The sequence below is a fragment of the Mytilus californianus genome, unplaced genomic scaffold, assembly GCF_021869535.1.
Source record: "Mytilus californianus isolate M0D057914Y unplaced genomic scaffold, xbMytCali1.0.p SCAF_7, whole genome shotgun sequence".
NCBI lineage: Eukaryota > Metazoa > Mollusca > Bivalvia > Mytilida > Mytilidae > Mytilus > Mytilus californianus.
In genome coordinates, this window is record NW_026262723.1 from 26,217,781 (window position 1) to 26,231,126 (window position 13,346).

A 13,346-nucleotide genomic window follows, 5' to 3' on the forward strand; every position below is an offset into this window, starting at 1 on the left:
TTTAAATTATTCAATAAGGAACAAAAATTCCTATTCCTTTTATGTCACTCAGATTCTATACAAGATATGAATAAATACAACCTAAACAATAACCCTTAAACGTACAAACTAAATTGATTGAACTAAAAAAAAGGGGGGTTGCACTAGTTTATCTTTGCCAAATGTTACTGAAACTCTTAAGTCTGTGCTTATTGTAACACTTTGCGGGGGACATTGAAATACAGGGGCATCCATCCGTTCCCCCGTATGTCCGTCCGTCTGTCCGGCCAGTCTTGTTAGCGCTATCACGGGAACAATTCTTGTCAGATTTTCATAAAACTTATACAATAGGTTAATATCAGCAATATCTCTATATTTATATCATGAATGTATTTTTTATTGTGTTTAAACTCAATCTTTTCCCGACTAGGAAAGATATATATAAAAACTACACAATAAATATCAAACAAGAAAAAAGGTCACAATTCAATTTTGAATGTATGTCATAATACGGCAGAAATAAAGACGTATATTGTAAACAAAACAACGAATTAATAGTTATTTTTGGGGGCAACTAAAACAAGCTCAACGTGCATAATTTGTTTTATATCAGGACTCTAGAGTAAATACATGTAGCACAGTTATATAAGGAAAGCTGTGTTTAGTGAAATTTTAATGATACAAATGCTGAAGTTTCCCATACACTTGAATAGTTTTTAAACTTTAATTCAATGAGTGTTTAATCAAATTATTATCAGACACAAAAATAAAAAAAATTAACAATGAGTTTTTTTAATTACATTACAGAATGTCGTCTGTGATTGTTCCAACATTAAAAGGTCTTGCATTTACTGAGGAGGAAGATAAAATTCTGTTGTTGCTCTCTGATTTCATTGGGTTTCTTCGTAGTAAAAGAGAGGAAGGGGATAAAAGCGTACGCCCAGATAATTTAAAAGTGGAACTATCAAAGAGGAATCTTTTGAGGACAAGTAATGGTCAAGTTTATGTAACATTTCAAGGTATTCTTTTATATACTGCAAATCATATCAACGACTTTGCCGTTTGTAATAATGTTATTGGAGAAATTTCAAACATTCTCTGCACCAAAAGTAAAAAAGAAGACAATATTTCAACACTAGACTTGTACAGAGAAATTTCTGAGCTGAATATATTTGGATCATATAAATATTTTCCAAATGAAAAAGCCATTCAAACTCTTTACGTAAACTATAAAACAGTATTTACTAATGAAGAATGGAGCAAAATAACAATATTTGAACATCAGTTTTGGAAGAACAATGGAACTGAATTAGAGTATGAAGAATCTTTAAGGAGAAAAAAACTTTTTTTGCTGAAACTAAAACAGGCTGCAGATGTCGGAAAAAAACTCTCATTTGATGGTTCACGCTTAATCTATGAAAATCAGAGACGCAGAGAAGCATCGGAGGTTATCAATGGAGAGACCTTAACACTGCATGGTATTACACATACTTATGATGGAATCACAAAGATTGATTTTAACGATATTATATCTAATGAGTATACAGTTGTCGCTGCAGAGTGTATCGAGTCTTTATGCATTGACCATAGTCATGGAATTCATATTTTTGTTGAGGTAGAATCAGCAACAGATTTTCAGACATACGATGACCATGCAACACTTTTAAGATCAAATATGCATAAAAAACATGGAGTTGTTGTTCCAGAAATTATATTTATGGAGGAAAATACACTTTCAGCATACAATTGTAAGAATTGCTCACTCAGCGCAGTACATAAGTTTCACATACGTGATGATTACTTTTCAAAAAAATTAGGAGACAAAGTACTTTATGTATCTAGAGAACTTGAAGAGAGTTATACAGACATCTTTACCCCTGACACAATTGATTGTAATGATTTAATCTATTGTGAACATTGTTTTAGAGGTATTGCAGGATACATTGACAGGCCTTTGAACTGGCGACAATTTGATTTACTTAAAGAATGGTATGTAGAAGTGCCATTGGAATTTCAAATTATTTTAGGCAGTTTGTTTATAAATAAGGAGAGTCTCCGGAGATCAGATGAAGGTGACAACTATTTATACAGTAAAATTGGACGTTTGTATGCTCTTCTTGATTCCGGACTGAACATTCTAAACAGAAATTATAATGGCATTGTACAGCAGCTTAACACTGAAGAACTTATTGTAAATTATCATTCAATATCAACTGTTTTCTCTGTAACTGGACAAAGTGGTACAACTAGAAGTTTAAAGTCAGCATCACGATGGCTTCAATCATTGGCTGATGTAGACAAAAGATACTATGAAACATTCCTCAAGAAGTACTCTTTACAGTATACCACCATAAACGATGAACTTTCAACAAGAAAAGTTTGCATGAGAGACTGTCATGCCATTTTATACTTGGACAATCTTGTTAGATTAAGTGTACATGCTGATCCAGATCCTGGTAAGAATCGAACAAGTCAAATTTGCACTCTGCCGATCACTATAAAAGGGTTACCTAAGGATTCTTGGATTGTAGAAACATGGCACGAGAAAGACTGCACAGGCGGTAATGACTGTCCATGTTTTGAAAGAAAACAACTAGACAAAGATGACCACAACCTTCTTTTCAACTGCACCAAAGATGAACAGATTGCTCTGTACAGATTAAATGTTCAAACAAGTTTTGGTCCTGCCATGCAAATTCCAAACATAGAGAAACTGATAGAAGACTGTTCACAATACTTGGACATGAGCTTTCACATTGCTGACAAAGAATCTAGTGACATAACTATTGATGATTTAAACAAATCCTTGCAAGCAATTTTCCTGCATGAAGAACAATTTGCTGATGAAAATGAAAGCGAAGATGAAGATAATGCTATGGAAAAATCAATGAATGATTTAGATGTATCAATGATGTCTGTTCTCTTACAAGACCATTTAGAACAGGAGGAGGCTGATTTTTTGCCAACACTGTCAGATAACTATGAGTCTGACAATGAAAAGGATGAATATTTGGCAGAAGATGAATATTTGGCTGAACTTTAACCAGAAGATGAATTTATGGATGGCATCAAACCGTTAGACATTTCTTTTGAGGAAGCTGATATTTCCACAATCTCAAAAATACCTCAAACACCAATGAATGTAACTGAAATGGAAACTGTCCAATCACCGTCAGTTGAAAAGAAACCAGCAGATCAAAATAACATGTCAGCACTTTCAGATGAAACAAACTTGAAACTTTATGAACTGGATGAAGTAAGCTTAAAATTTCAAAAATTTATGGTCCCACCTCTACTTTGCAAGCATCCTACGCCAGCACAAGGAAGAGATGACGATATAGCTCACCTGAAAGAAATCCTTCTTGATATTTTGGTGAAACTGGGGCGATATCCAGGAAATTTCTTCAAAGACAGAATTCTTTTTGCACCTGACCACAAAATTGCAAAGAACCTACTGACTCTACTGAATAAAGATCCAGTGTTTCGGCAATTCTTACCAGAGTTCCCAGTTCTCCATCTAAAAAAGTCCAAAATCACTAATTTGTTCTCTGGATACAAAGATGCAGGAATACTTCACCTCATGAAATACATGAAAGATACAGATAAAGAAGCTGACTGGGTAGATTTATTATCGTCAAATATTGAAACAGCAGCCCGATATATAAAACGACTTGCACTTGCAATACATCTAGCATTTTTCCTGAAATTTGTGTCAACGTTAACAAAGCAAGAAGCCAACAACTTAATACAAGACATCAAATCAACTGACCTGAATAATCTGCGAACGCAATGGTATGACCGTCTCAGCTCTTTTATGGCAAAGGGGCGGGAAAATAATGCCACATTTGCTTTGCATGATGATTTAATGCGGCATTGTGAAGAAGTTTTTGGAATAAGCATTGCAGAGCGAATGGGGGGATCCAGTGGTTACAACCTTCTTCTTGGATGTGTGAAATCTTCATTGCCATTTTCGTTCTTAAATGGTGCCACATCATATGCCTCTTTTTGTACTGATTTACTCCATGTTCACTACACAGCTGGAACGTTTCACCAAAATATGAAGCAATCCTTGTTTTCAACACCACACAAGGACAGTGATGTCAACTTTGCCTTAGATACACAAAGAGAAATGGACCATCAGGATGCAAGCAAGGGTTTCAGACCTAGATCAACTATAGAATCAGTCATACCAAGAATGGCTATAGTAGATCATTTTACTGATGTGCAGTCCGCAAGGAGAGGTTTGAATACATCTCAATTAAACACAACAGCCATTAATGAACAAGAGGAGGACATTTCTTTTGCTTCTACATCTGAAGAACAAAAACAGCTTAACTTCAATATCACGGAAAAAGACCTGAAATTCATTGTACCTGTTGCTAAACTGATATTAAGAGTTGGAGCACTAAGTTTAGAAAAAGATTCAATTCCTAAAAATGTCTATGGACAAACAAAGCGAATTTTATCTGATGCTATTTTAGACAAGGAGTCATATAGTGCTGGAAAGTACATGGTCAAGAAGTATGCCTGTCAACAAAAATTGTTTAATTTAACTACTGATGATCTTCCTAATTTAACAACTGTCAAGGGACCAGCATCTCTTCTTCAAAGATTGAAAACATCTAAAGGAGTCACTATCAGAAGAGCAAATATAAAGACAAAAATATTATCAGAAGCTCAGAAGAAGGAAGCAAAAAGAACAGCATTTGTTAAGAGACAAAAAACAATAGCTGACTGCATCAGTTCTGAGATGAATACATGCCAGGCTATAGTCAATCCAGACTGTTCAAAATCTACCATTCAGAAATCTCCAAGTATCAAGAGAGCACTGCAAAAAGTATTGTCATTATGCATACCTTGTATTGAACCGCACAAATTAGAGGAATACCTTGCAAGTAATGACATTATTTTACTTAATGTTACAGAAATACCAGCCCAAATACAACAAAACATCAAATATGCAACTGTAGAATTTGCAGGGGTAAAATTTAAGACAACTGCAACATCAGGTGATGAATATTTATCTCATGTTGAGAATGGAATAGTTAAACGTTTTCTGAATGCCAACAATTTCCCAAACTTGCAGAGAATAGTAATATGTGAAGAAAAGTACAGCTTTACTCCAGATGACTTCAAGGCAGCAACTAGACAAAAAAGGCAAACCATATCATCTTCAACCATTTCACATCTAAAAATTGGATCAGAAATGATATCTGAGCATAAGCTTTCAAAGTCAGCTGTTATACAAACAGATCTTGGAAAAAGGCTAATAAGTAACTATCTTGCCCGAAATGTTAAGAACCTGAACATTACAAAAGATGTTGTTTTGGATATAGATAGTGAATTATTCCTAGAAACTTGTACTAAACACAAGATTGATGAATGCTCTTGTCCATACAAGTTACACACAACTCCTGTACGAGCATACTTTTCAAAATCAGGCTTCATAAGACATGAAATGTTAAACCATATTAAACAAAGAAAAGGAGAAGCAGAAATGGCACAGGTTGATTGGTTGTCTGATATGAACGAAAAGTTAAAAGAAAATGAAGCAGTTGTCAGCATCGTAACATCAGCAGATGTTGACAGTCTTATAATTCATTTATTTGCATTGTCCATTCACTGGACGAGACGAAGTGACGGTTCATTCAGAAACAAAGTTTATGTTTATCTTCAGAAACAAAAATCTGAACTGTACTGCATAACTACTATCCTAGAGATTCTAGAGGCACGATTTAGACGACAGTATGTCTTAACGCTAGTGATTGCACTATGCATTGGTGGAAATGATTTTCTTCCAAAATTTCAAGGCATTTCCCACGAGAAATGGATATCTGCAATCTTTGAAACACCAGAAGCTCTTGAAAAATTGGTTGCATTCAACAATGATCCAGGTTCAATGCAACCAATTTCTGCTGCACTTAATGAGGAGGTGTACTTTGAAATAGTCAAAAGGTTGTATGCTACAGCTAGCATTAAATCCGAACAATTGAGTTTTGAAGCTATTCGTCAAATGTCGATTAAACCACCAGGAAAGCAACAAAAACATCCCAAATTTTGGATGCCACCAAAATCTGCACTTATAAAAGTTACAAAATTAATAAACTGTCAAATCAAATACTTATTCACAGTTTGGACTCATGATGCTGTGTTGCCAAATTTTCTTGCTGAAGGTTGTTTGAAAAAGGACACCACAGGAAGTATACAATATGACTTTGGTGATGAAATACAAATTAAGAATATCGAGACTACCTTCACCATTCAAGATGGCGAACTAAAAAGACTGATTGATGCTGCTTCTATTTCTAGAAAAAGGGAAAAGAAAACAAAAAGAGTCAGGTCCATTGAATCAACACCAGTGAAGCCAGAGCAAATAAAGAAAAAGCCGATTATGTCAACTCCCATGTAAGTATTAAAGAATGTCTTATTTTTTTTTAATTAATATGTTTATATATAAGTGTTTTATTAATAAAACATGGACATAAGATGGCATAACAAACAGTGATAGCTGGTGTACACAAAAAAAAAATCTGTAGAATATCGTTTTAATAAAATACTAATCCATACGGACTGAAAAAAAATTCTCAGACATGCATACTATACAATTATAGACAGACACTAATATCTACATATGCCCCCTTTTTATAAGAAAAAATATTCTTTTTGGGGTATACATTCATAAATTATACTTGACAGTAATTTTGTACCATTTTGTACAAATACCCCCCTTTTTTCCCCCATAGAATCCTAAATATGCCCCTGGAATACTTATACCCGTTTTTACTTTTTAACATTTATATGATTTATTCCTAATGCGATACAAAATGTGTATATATAGATATTTCGGTTTTTATTTTCAGAAAAATGAAACTACAAAAGAAAGATGTGTGATTTTCAAAGGAAGATACAATTCATTATGAACTTTGAATCAGAGACAACATCAATTAAAATATCAAATCATTAGCATTTTATTAATGATTGCAGTATTTGATTTATTTATATTCATAACAAAATTTTAGCAAAATTATTTGTAATATTTCAAGCTTTCAAACCTTTTTTTTAAACTATTGTTGATAGATCATTTCTAATATTCTTCATGTATATTTGTGTAAGCATAAAATTAGGAAAATAATAGAGAGAAAACAATTTTTTATCTTTGTTTATATAATTATTAATGAAATGTAACTAAACATGTTTTTGTGTGTTTGAAAAGAGACATGTTTGTGAAAAATCAAATGTACATTGTAGTATATAGTAATATACAATTTGGAAAAGTGATATTTAAGAAGTTAAATTTTAAATAAACATTATTTAATATAATGATATCTTTTCTACAAAAAATTATATTTGAAGTTATGTTACTTTTAAATATTGACCTGTATATAAATATTTGCTTATGAATGTGTTCATCACTTTCAACATGTGTTTGTCATATAATCAGTAGATAATCTTAACTTTATCTACAAGGTATCCCACTGTGCCACTGACCATAAATTGTTTACAGAATTCATTAAGCAATTATTTATAACAGTAATTAATGTCATAGTTCTCCAGTACAGATAAAACCAATCCAGGGCTTGTCCTATAAGTAGATAGGGAGTGTACACGGATTCCACTGTACCCTCGCAGCTCTCGAGGGATCTACGTACATACAAACATACATGAGCTTCATTAGTAGAATTATAAGATGCACGCAAGTACCCATTAACTGACATTGTAGTAGAATAGAGAATGTACACGAGGAATGTGTAAAAGAGACAACAACCTGACCAAAGAGCAGACAACAGTTAAAGGCCAACAATCAACGCCATTAATCCTTCTATCACATGTGCCAATTAATTCGTTGCTCTACAAGAGATTCCCAAGCCTGCGAGGGCAATCTGATATTGGAACTCTGCCATAGGTTTACATGTTTTCGATGCCAATCTGACATTGTTATATCGCAACATATCTACATGTCCACGATGTCATTCTGACAAAGTTACTTACTTTAATTTACATCATCTAAAGACTAAATGAGTTTTTTTCTAATATATTCAGGAAAAGAAAGCATCAGTTGGAATCAGAATGATTTTATGTATTGTATTTACCAAGGTTTTTTCTACTATTTAACAAAGTGACAGCCTATTTATAAGAAAGGTACATAGAGACCATCTATCTTTTGGAAGGCATTTACCTTTCAAATAGTTGCTGTATTTGCCAAATATACAAACAAACAAACAGAATAAAAAGCAAATCAAAAATGTAAACAAAGTGGATATCACCCCTGGTGGTAATTGTGTTACTCAGTCTCTATTTTGTTATGCTGTGCTTTGTAAACTGGTTGTCTTTTAATCGTGTTTTGTCTTTTTGCAATGGCACTGCCAGTTTGTTTTCGACCTATAAGTTTAACTTTTCCTTTGGTAACTTGCGCATCTTTTTAAGTTGGTATTTTCTACCCGCTATTCAAAAGCAAAAGATAAAAGTTTAAGTTTCTGTTCGTAGGTAGGGCAAAATCTTTCTTTGAAAAAAAAACCTCTGTGATTCAAACAAAATATTCTCTGAAACTGACATTATTAAGAAGTTTGATGTCTTGATTGACAACATATTTGTCACGTTTGGAGGACGTGTTTTTTCAATCCCATGGAATTCAACTGTAGTCCTCTTCTGGTGATTTGTTCCTTTTTTCATATGAGTCAGACTTCATATAGAAATTTCTTGGGAAAAATGAAAAGTAGTTAGCAGTTGCCGCTATAAAGATGATGTGCTTTCGCGTAATAATTCAAAATTCAAATTTGGTGACTATGTTGAACTCATCTATCCCATCGAACTTATGATAAACGATACATCAGATAAAGTTAAGTCGGCCTTATATCTTGACTTACATCTAGAAATTGACAATGAGGGTCGGTTGAAAACAAAACTTTAAGACAAAAGAGATGATTCCAGCTTCCTAATTGTGAACTTCTAATTTTTATGTAGCAGAATTCCAGCAGCACCTGCATACGGAGTATATATCTCCAAGTTGATACGATATTCACGGGCTTGTATTTCCTATCATGATTTCCTTGATAGAAGGTTACTGCTCACTACATGCACTAGGAAGCTATTAAACTGAGAGTTGCAATTGGTGAAGTTGAAATCGTCCCTCGTAAATTTTACAGACGCCATAACGGGGTGATTGACAGTTATGAAATATCCGATTCACAGACGACAACAGATATGCTCCAAATGTCGTAACTACAATCCCGTCCCCTTTTCCCGGAATGTAACCTACCGAATTGGACTTATCACCGGGTTTGTACTAACATGAGCAACATGACGGGTGCCACATGTGGAGCCGAATCTGCTTACCCTTCCGGAGCACCTAGGATCACTCTCATTTTTTGTGGGGTTTGTGTTGTTCAGTCTTTAGTTTTATATGTTGTCTTTTGTGTACTGGTGTTTATTTGTCTTTTCCTTATAAGCCATGGCGTTGTCAGTTTATTTTTGACCTTTCAGTTTGAATGTCCCTGTGGTATCCTTCGCCTTTCTTTCACATAAATCAACTAATGGCAGCAGTTGATATGATAGTCCAAATTATTCATAATGTAAACGTTTAAAATGAATCCACACGATGACATTTATTATGCATGATTCATGCAATCAATTAGAAATTATGCAATAAATGCATCTGTTTTATATTTGACGTCAAATATGAATGCTTTCTACAATTTGAACTCTTCTCAAATTTCATTTTACCAGTCCAGCATTTTTCGCCATACTGTAGAAGACGCTGTCTTTGTTCTGTAGTAAATTGGTGGGGGAATCAAACTCCTTTATTCTTCCAGTTTCAAGTACCATAACTCTGGAATAATCAAATACATGAACATGTAAAGATTCAATATGACAAAAATATAAAAGCAACTTTTGTAAATGCGCTTGACTAAATCAAGTAGCCATTTTATCTTAAAGTCAAAACTAAAGTAACTACCATAAATATAATGCCATCATAACAGGAAAAGAAGAATAGTACGAGGAATATCTGATAAAACAAATCGTGAAGAAATAAGTTTAAACACATCTGATTACAGGTTTTTTTTTACAGAAAGAGCCTACACTCGACTGAACCATTAAAAGAATTATAAAACTTATAAAATACCAGTTTTGAAATGACACTTATTTACGTTGTTTATGGATGTTAACCGTTTGTCAAGGGATAACGGTGACAACGGTATATACAGTGGTTAATGCTTCATCGAAAATGACTTGCATTTGCAAATACTAGATTGTTGTGTTAATTTTGTTTATTAACGGAACATTATATTCTATTCTGACCCTCAGGAATGTATTCATTAGTTTTTATACATTTATTTTTAGGCGAAGCTTTCCATAGTTATAGCAAAATTGGTATAGTGTCTGAAAAGTTCAAATTTATTAATCAATCGAACAAAAGAATTAAGGTTGTGTATCATTTGGACAAAGGTAATCTTTAAAGCTTTGTTTAAGAGCTTTTTAAGGTTCATACTCTCAACTGGTTAACATTTGTGGCTTTCAAATATTTGTGTTTACTTAATACCATGAATCAAGTGTATAGGTAAGACATGTGTCAGGTGCACGTTACACGATACGATTGAAAATCAGTTACATATAAGTATAACAGTTTTTTTTTTCATTTCATAAAACTTTCATAATAGAATTTAAATTAATTTCTACTGTATTGACCATCAAAAAATTCAGTTATCATCCTGCAACTTCTCATATCGCTTCGAGCTGATGTATGCATATTAAAAGTGAACAATCAATGGGCATCCTTATAAATTCCTCACCTGGTGTAATCCATAATTGTGTTTAATCTGTGCGCTATGGTCAATACTGTACAATCAGCAAACTCTGTTCTAATTGTGTTTTGTATAAGTTCATCTGTTTTTAAATCAACGGCAGCAGTTGCTTCATCTAGCACCAAGATTTTTGTCTTCCGTAGTAAGGCTCTTGCCAAGCACACCAACTGGCGCTGACCAACACTGTAACATGTGTTAATGAAACTAGGTTGTATCATGTAAAGGCAATATATAATGAACATTAAGACTTAAAAGAATATTTCTTTAACTTTTGACGAAATTTTAAACATCCGCTTATCAATTACGCCTGTAGAAAGTATAAGGCATTTGATTCATGTTTGTTTTCAAGTAAAAACTGTTCCAACATTGAAAGATTATTGTTGTCGTACCTTAGGTTTTCCCCGCCTTCAGAACATTGGTGATCCATACCGTCTTCCAGTCCTTGGACGAAATCTTTTAAATGGGCATGTTCTAGTGCTCTCCAAATGTTTTCAGTCGAGAAAACGTCAAACGGGTCCAAATTCATCCTGATGCTTCCACAGAAAAGAACTGGATCCTATGTATAAATAGATAACGGGAATAATATGATGTCCATATCATTAAATAAATGAACATGTTTTTGGCAGGAAATTCATAAGGTATGCCTACGGAAAACGTCAAGATAATCGTTGTGATTATGGAAACAACAGTTTATGAATTTTCTCCGCTCGAAGCTTGTATTTTTTTTTATTTTTCTTAATTGAACTTCATCAGGAAATATCAAAGTCTAAATTTTAAAACTTACAAAACAATTAACCTCAATAAAACTCGAGAAGCTTTTATGAATTAAAGAAATTTAAAAAGAAAAGTCACATCCATATGAGGTCTGCTTTGCCTGAGAGATTCTAACCACAAGTTTCTTTCTAATTTAGTTTTTTAGGAAATAATTTAACAAATGTTTATCAGAAATCATATCATGCATATCTGTAGTGGAACGCTGGCTACTGAGAGGAGTAATATGAAAGTTGAAATTATGATTATGGATCATCAGATGATTCCTGGTCTTATTTATAATAAACTCTCACCTGTGGTATGATTGTGATCTTTGATCTTAAATCGTGAAGCCCAATTGTGGAAATATCGACACCATCGATAATTATATTGCCTTGTGCTGGTTCAAGTATTCTAAAGAGGGCCATTGTCAATGACGACTTTCCTGCTCCAGTCCTTCCAACTATCCCAATCTTCAGTCAAGTAAAAATAAAAATATTTTAGAGTAAAAGAAGAATTGACTTTTATACTACACTCGTGTGTAGGATGTTAGGCCAGAAAATGAGTTTTTTTTTCAAATCCCAAGCGTGTTGTTGTTTCAAAATTTAAACGTGCATTTTATACTTAAAAAGTTCATCATGGAAGCCAAGCTTAAACTTTAATATGCTATAAAAGCGTTGCGTCTACATTATTCATATCAGCGGCACTCAATTTACAATTTGAAATGCAAACTAGAATGCAAACATACACTTAACATTATATACATGTAACACTCAATATGCAAATGCAAAACATTGTCAAATTAAATATCATATGCAATCTTAAAATATAAAACCACATTATGAAACAAAGAGGTGGCATTGCAAAGGTTTGATTTATTTCAATTCAAGTCTAGCAAAACATAGGATATTGACACCATATACATGCAACTAGAAATATCTAATAATGACAAAAATGCATACAATAAGCAGTTCCTACCTTTTCACAGGGCAGTATTTTACTGGTTATTCCTTTTAATACTAAATCAAGGTCCTCTCTGTAGCGAACACCATAGTCGTTCATCTCTACACGACCTTCATCTGGCCATGTTGGTTTTGGCTTTGTTTCTTGAATCCTCCATAACGCCTACATATTATCAGATTGTTTGAGATAACTTGTACACAATAACATAATACCACAAAATATATATTAGATAAAATTATTTTTTTCACAAGAAAATATTTGAAGAGAAATGGTTGCTTTTACTGATAGGAATCCTTAATATATCATCTAATTTCATATGTTTGTAAGTTTGTGTATGTGTTTGTTTGTTTGTTTGTTGGTCTATAAAGCTAATCTTGAGAACTTTGACAGCAAGGTATGTTGGTGAGGAAGATGAAGTACCTACAAAACTAACAATCCTTGATAATAAAGATCACAGTCGAATACAACTCGCGACGAGTGGTGTTCGAACTTACAAACTCAGATGTGACAGGTTTGTGTACACTAACCACTAAAGATGAACATCTAAGATCGTTTGGCTCTTAGTGTGCGTGCGACTGATAGGATGTGTATTTTTTTTAAGTCAACTGGGTTCAAAGACAGTACGGCTATGTTTTGTTGCAAAATTTAGTCCATAGATGATTAGCAAAAGTATGAAACTTGGAAATATTGTTGAGATGTTATAATGCATTCCTTCCCGTACGAAATTATAAGGCTTATTACGCCTGGAAATCTGACGTAAACCAGGCGTAAGTGGTAGTTACGTGTCCGGATCCAGGCGTAATGGAGCAGGAAACGTAAATTTGTAGCATTTACAGGCGTAGAAAAAAGTGGAAA

The 13,346-nt window shown here is 33.5% G+C and overlaps 2 protein-coding genes across 2 annotated transcripts in view; one reads left to right on the forward strand and one right to left on the reverse strand.

Annotated features, from left to right (window-relative positions):
• The first annotated feature begins 3,037 nt into the window (after window positions 1-3,037).
• On the forward strand, window positions 3,038-7,334 carry LOC127708903 (uncharacterized). The gene is made up of 2 exons (XM_052214060.1): window positions 3,038-6,384; window positions 6,840-7,334. The coding sequence occupies exons 1-2, from the start codon at window positions 3,038-3,040 to the stop codon at window positions 6,868-6,870; spliced, it is 3,378 nt and encodes a 1,125-aa protein (XP_052070020.1). The 3' UTR covers window positions 6,871-7,334.
• A 2,227-nt stretch (window positions 7,335-9,561) lies between these two features.
• Window positions 9,562-13,346, reverse strand: part of LOC127708901 (multidrug resistance-associated protein 1-like) — a 47,530-nt gene continuing 43,745 nt past the window's right edge. Inside the window, exons 28-32 of the mRNA XM_052214057.1 lie at window positions 12,507-12,653; window positions 11,843-12,001; window positions 11,168-11,334; window positions 10,767-10,961; window positions 9,562-9,805 (exon numbers count right to left, since the gene is read on the reverse strand). Coding sequence (XP_052070017.1) covers window positions 9,691-9,805; window positions 10,767-10,961; window positions 11,168-11,334; window positions 11,843-12,001; window positions 12,507-12,653 — 783 coding nt within the window. The 3' untranslated portion in view covers window positions 9,562-9,690. The remainder of the gene's footprint in view (window positions 9,806-10,766; window positions 10,962-11,167; window positions 11,335-11,842; window positions 12,002-12,506; window positions 12,654-13,346) is intronic.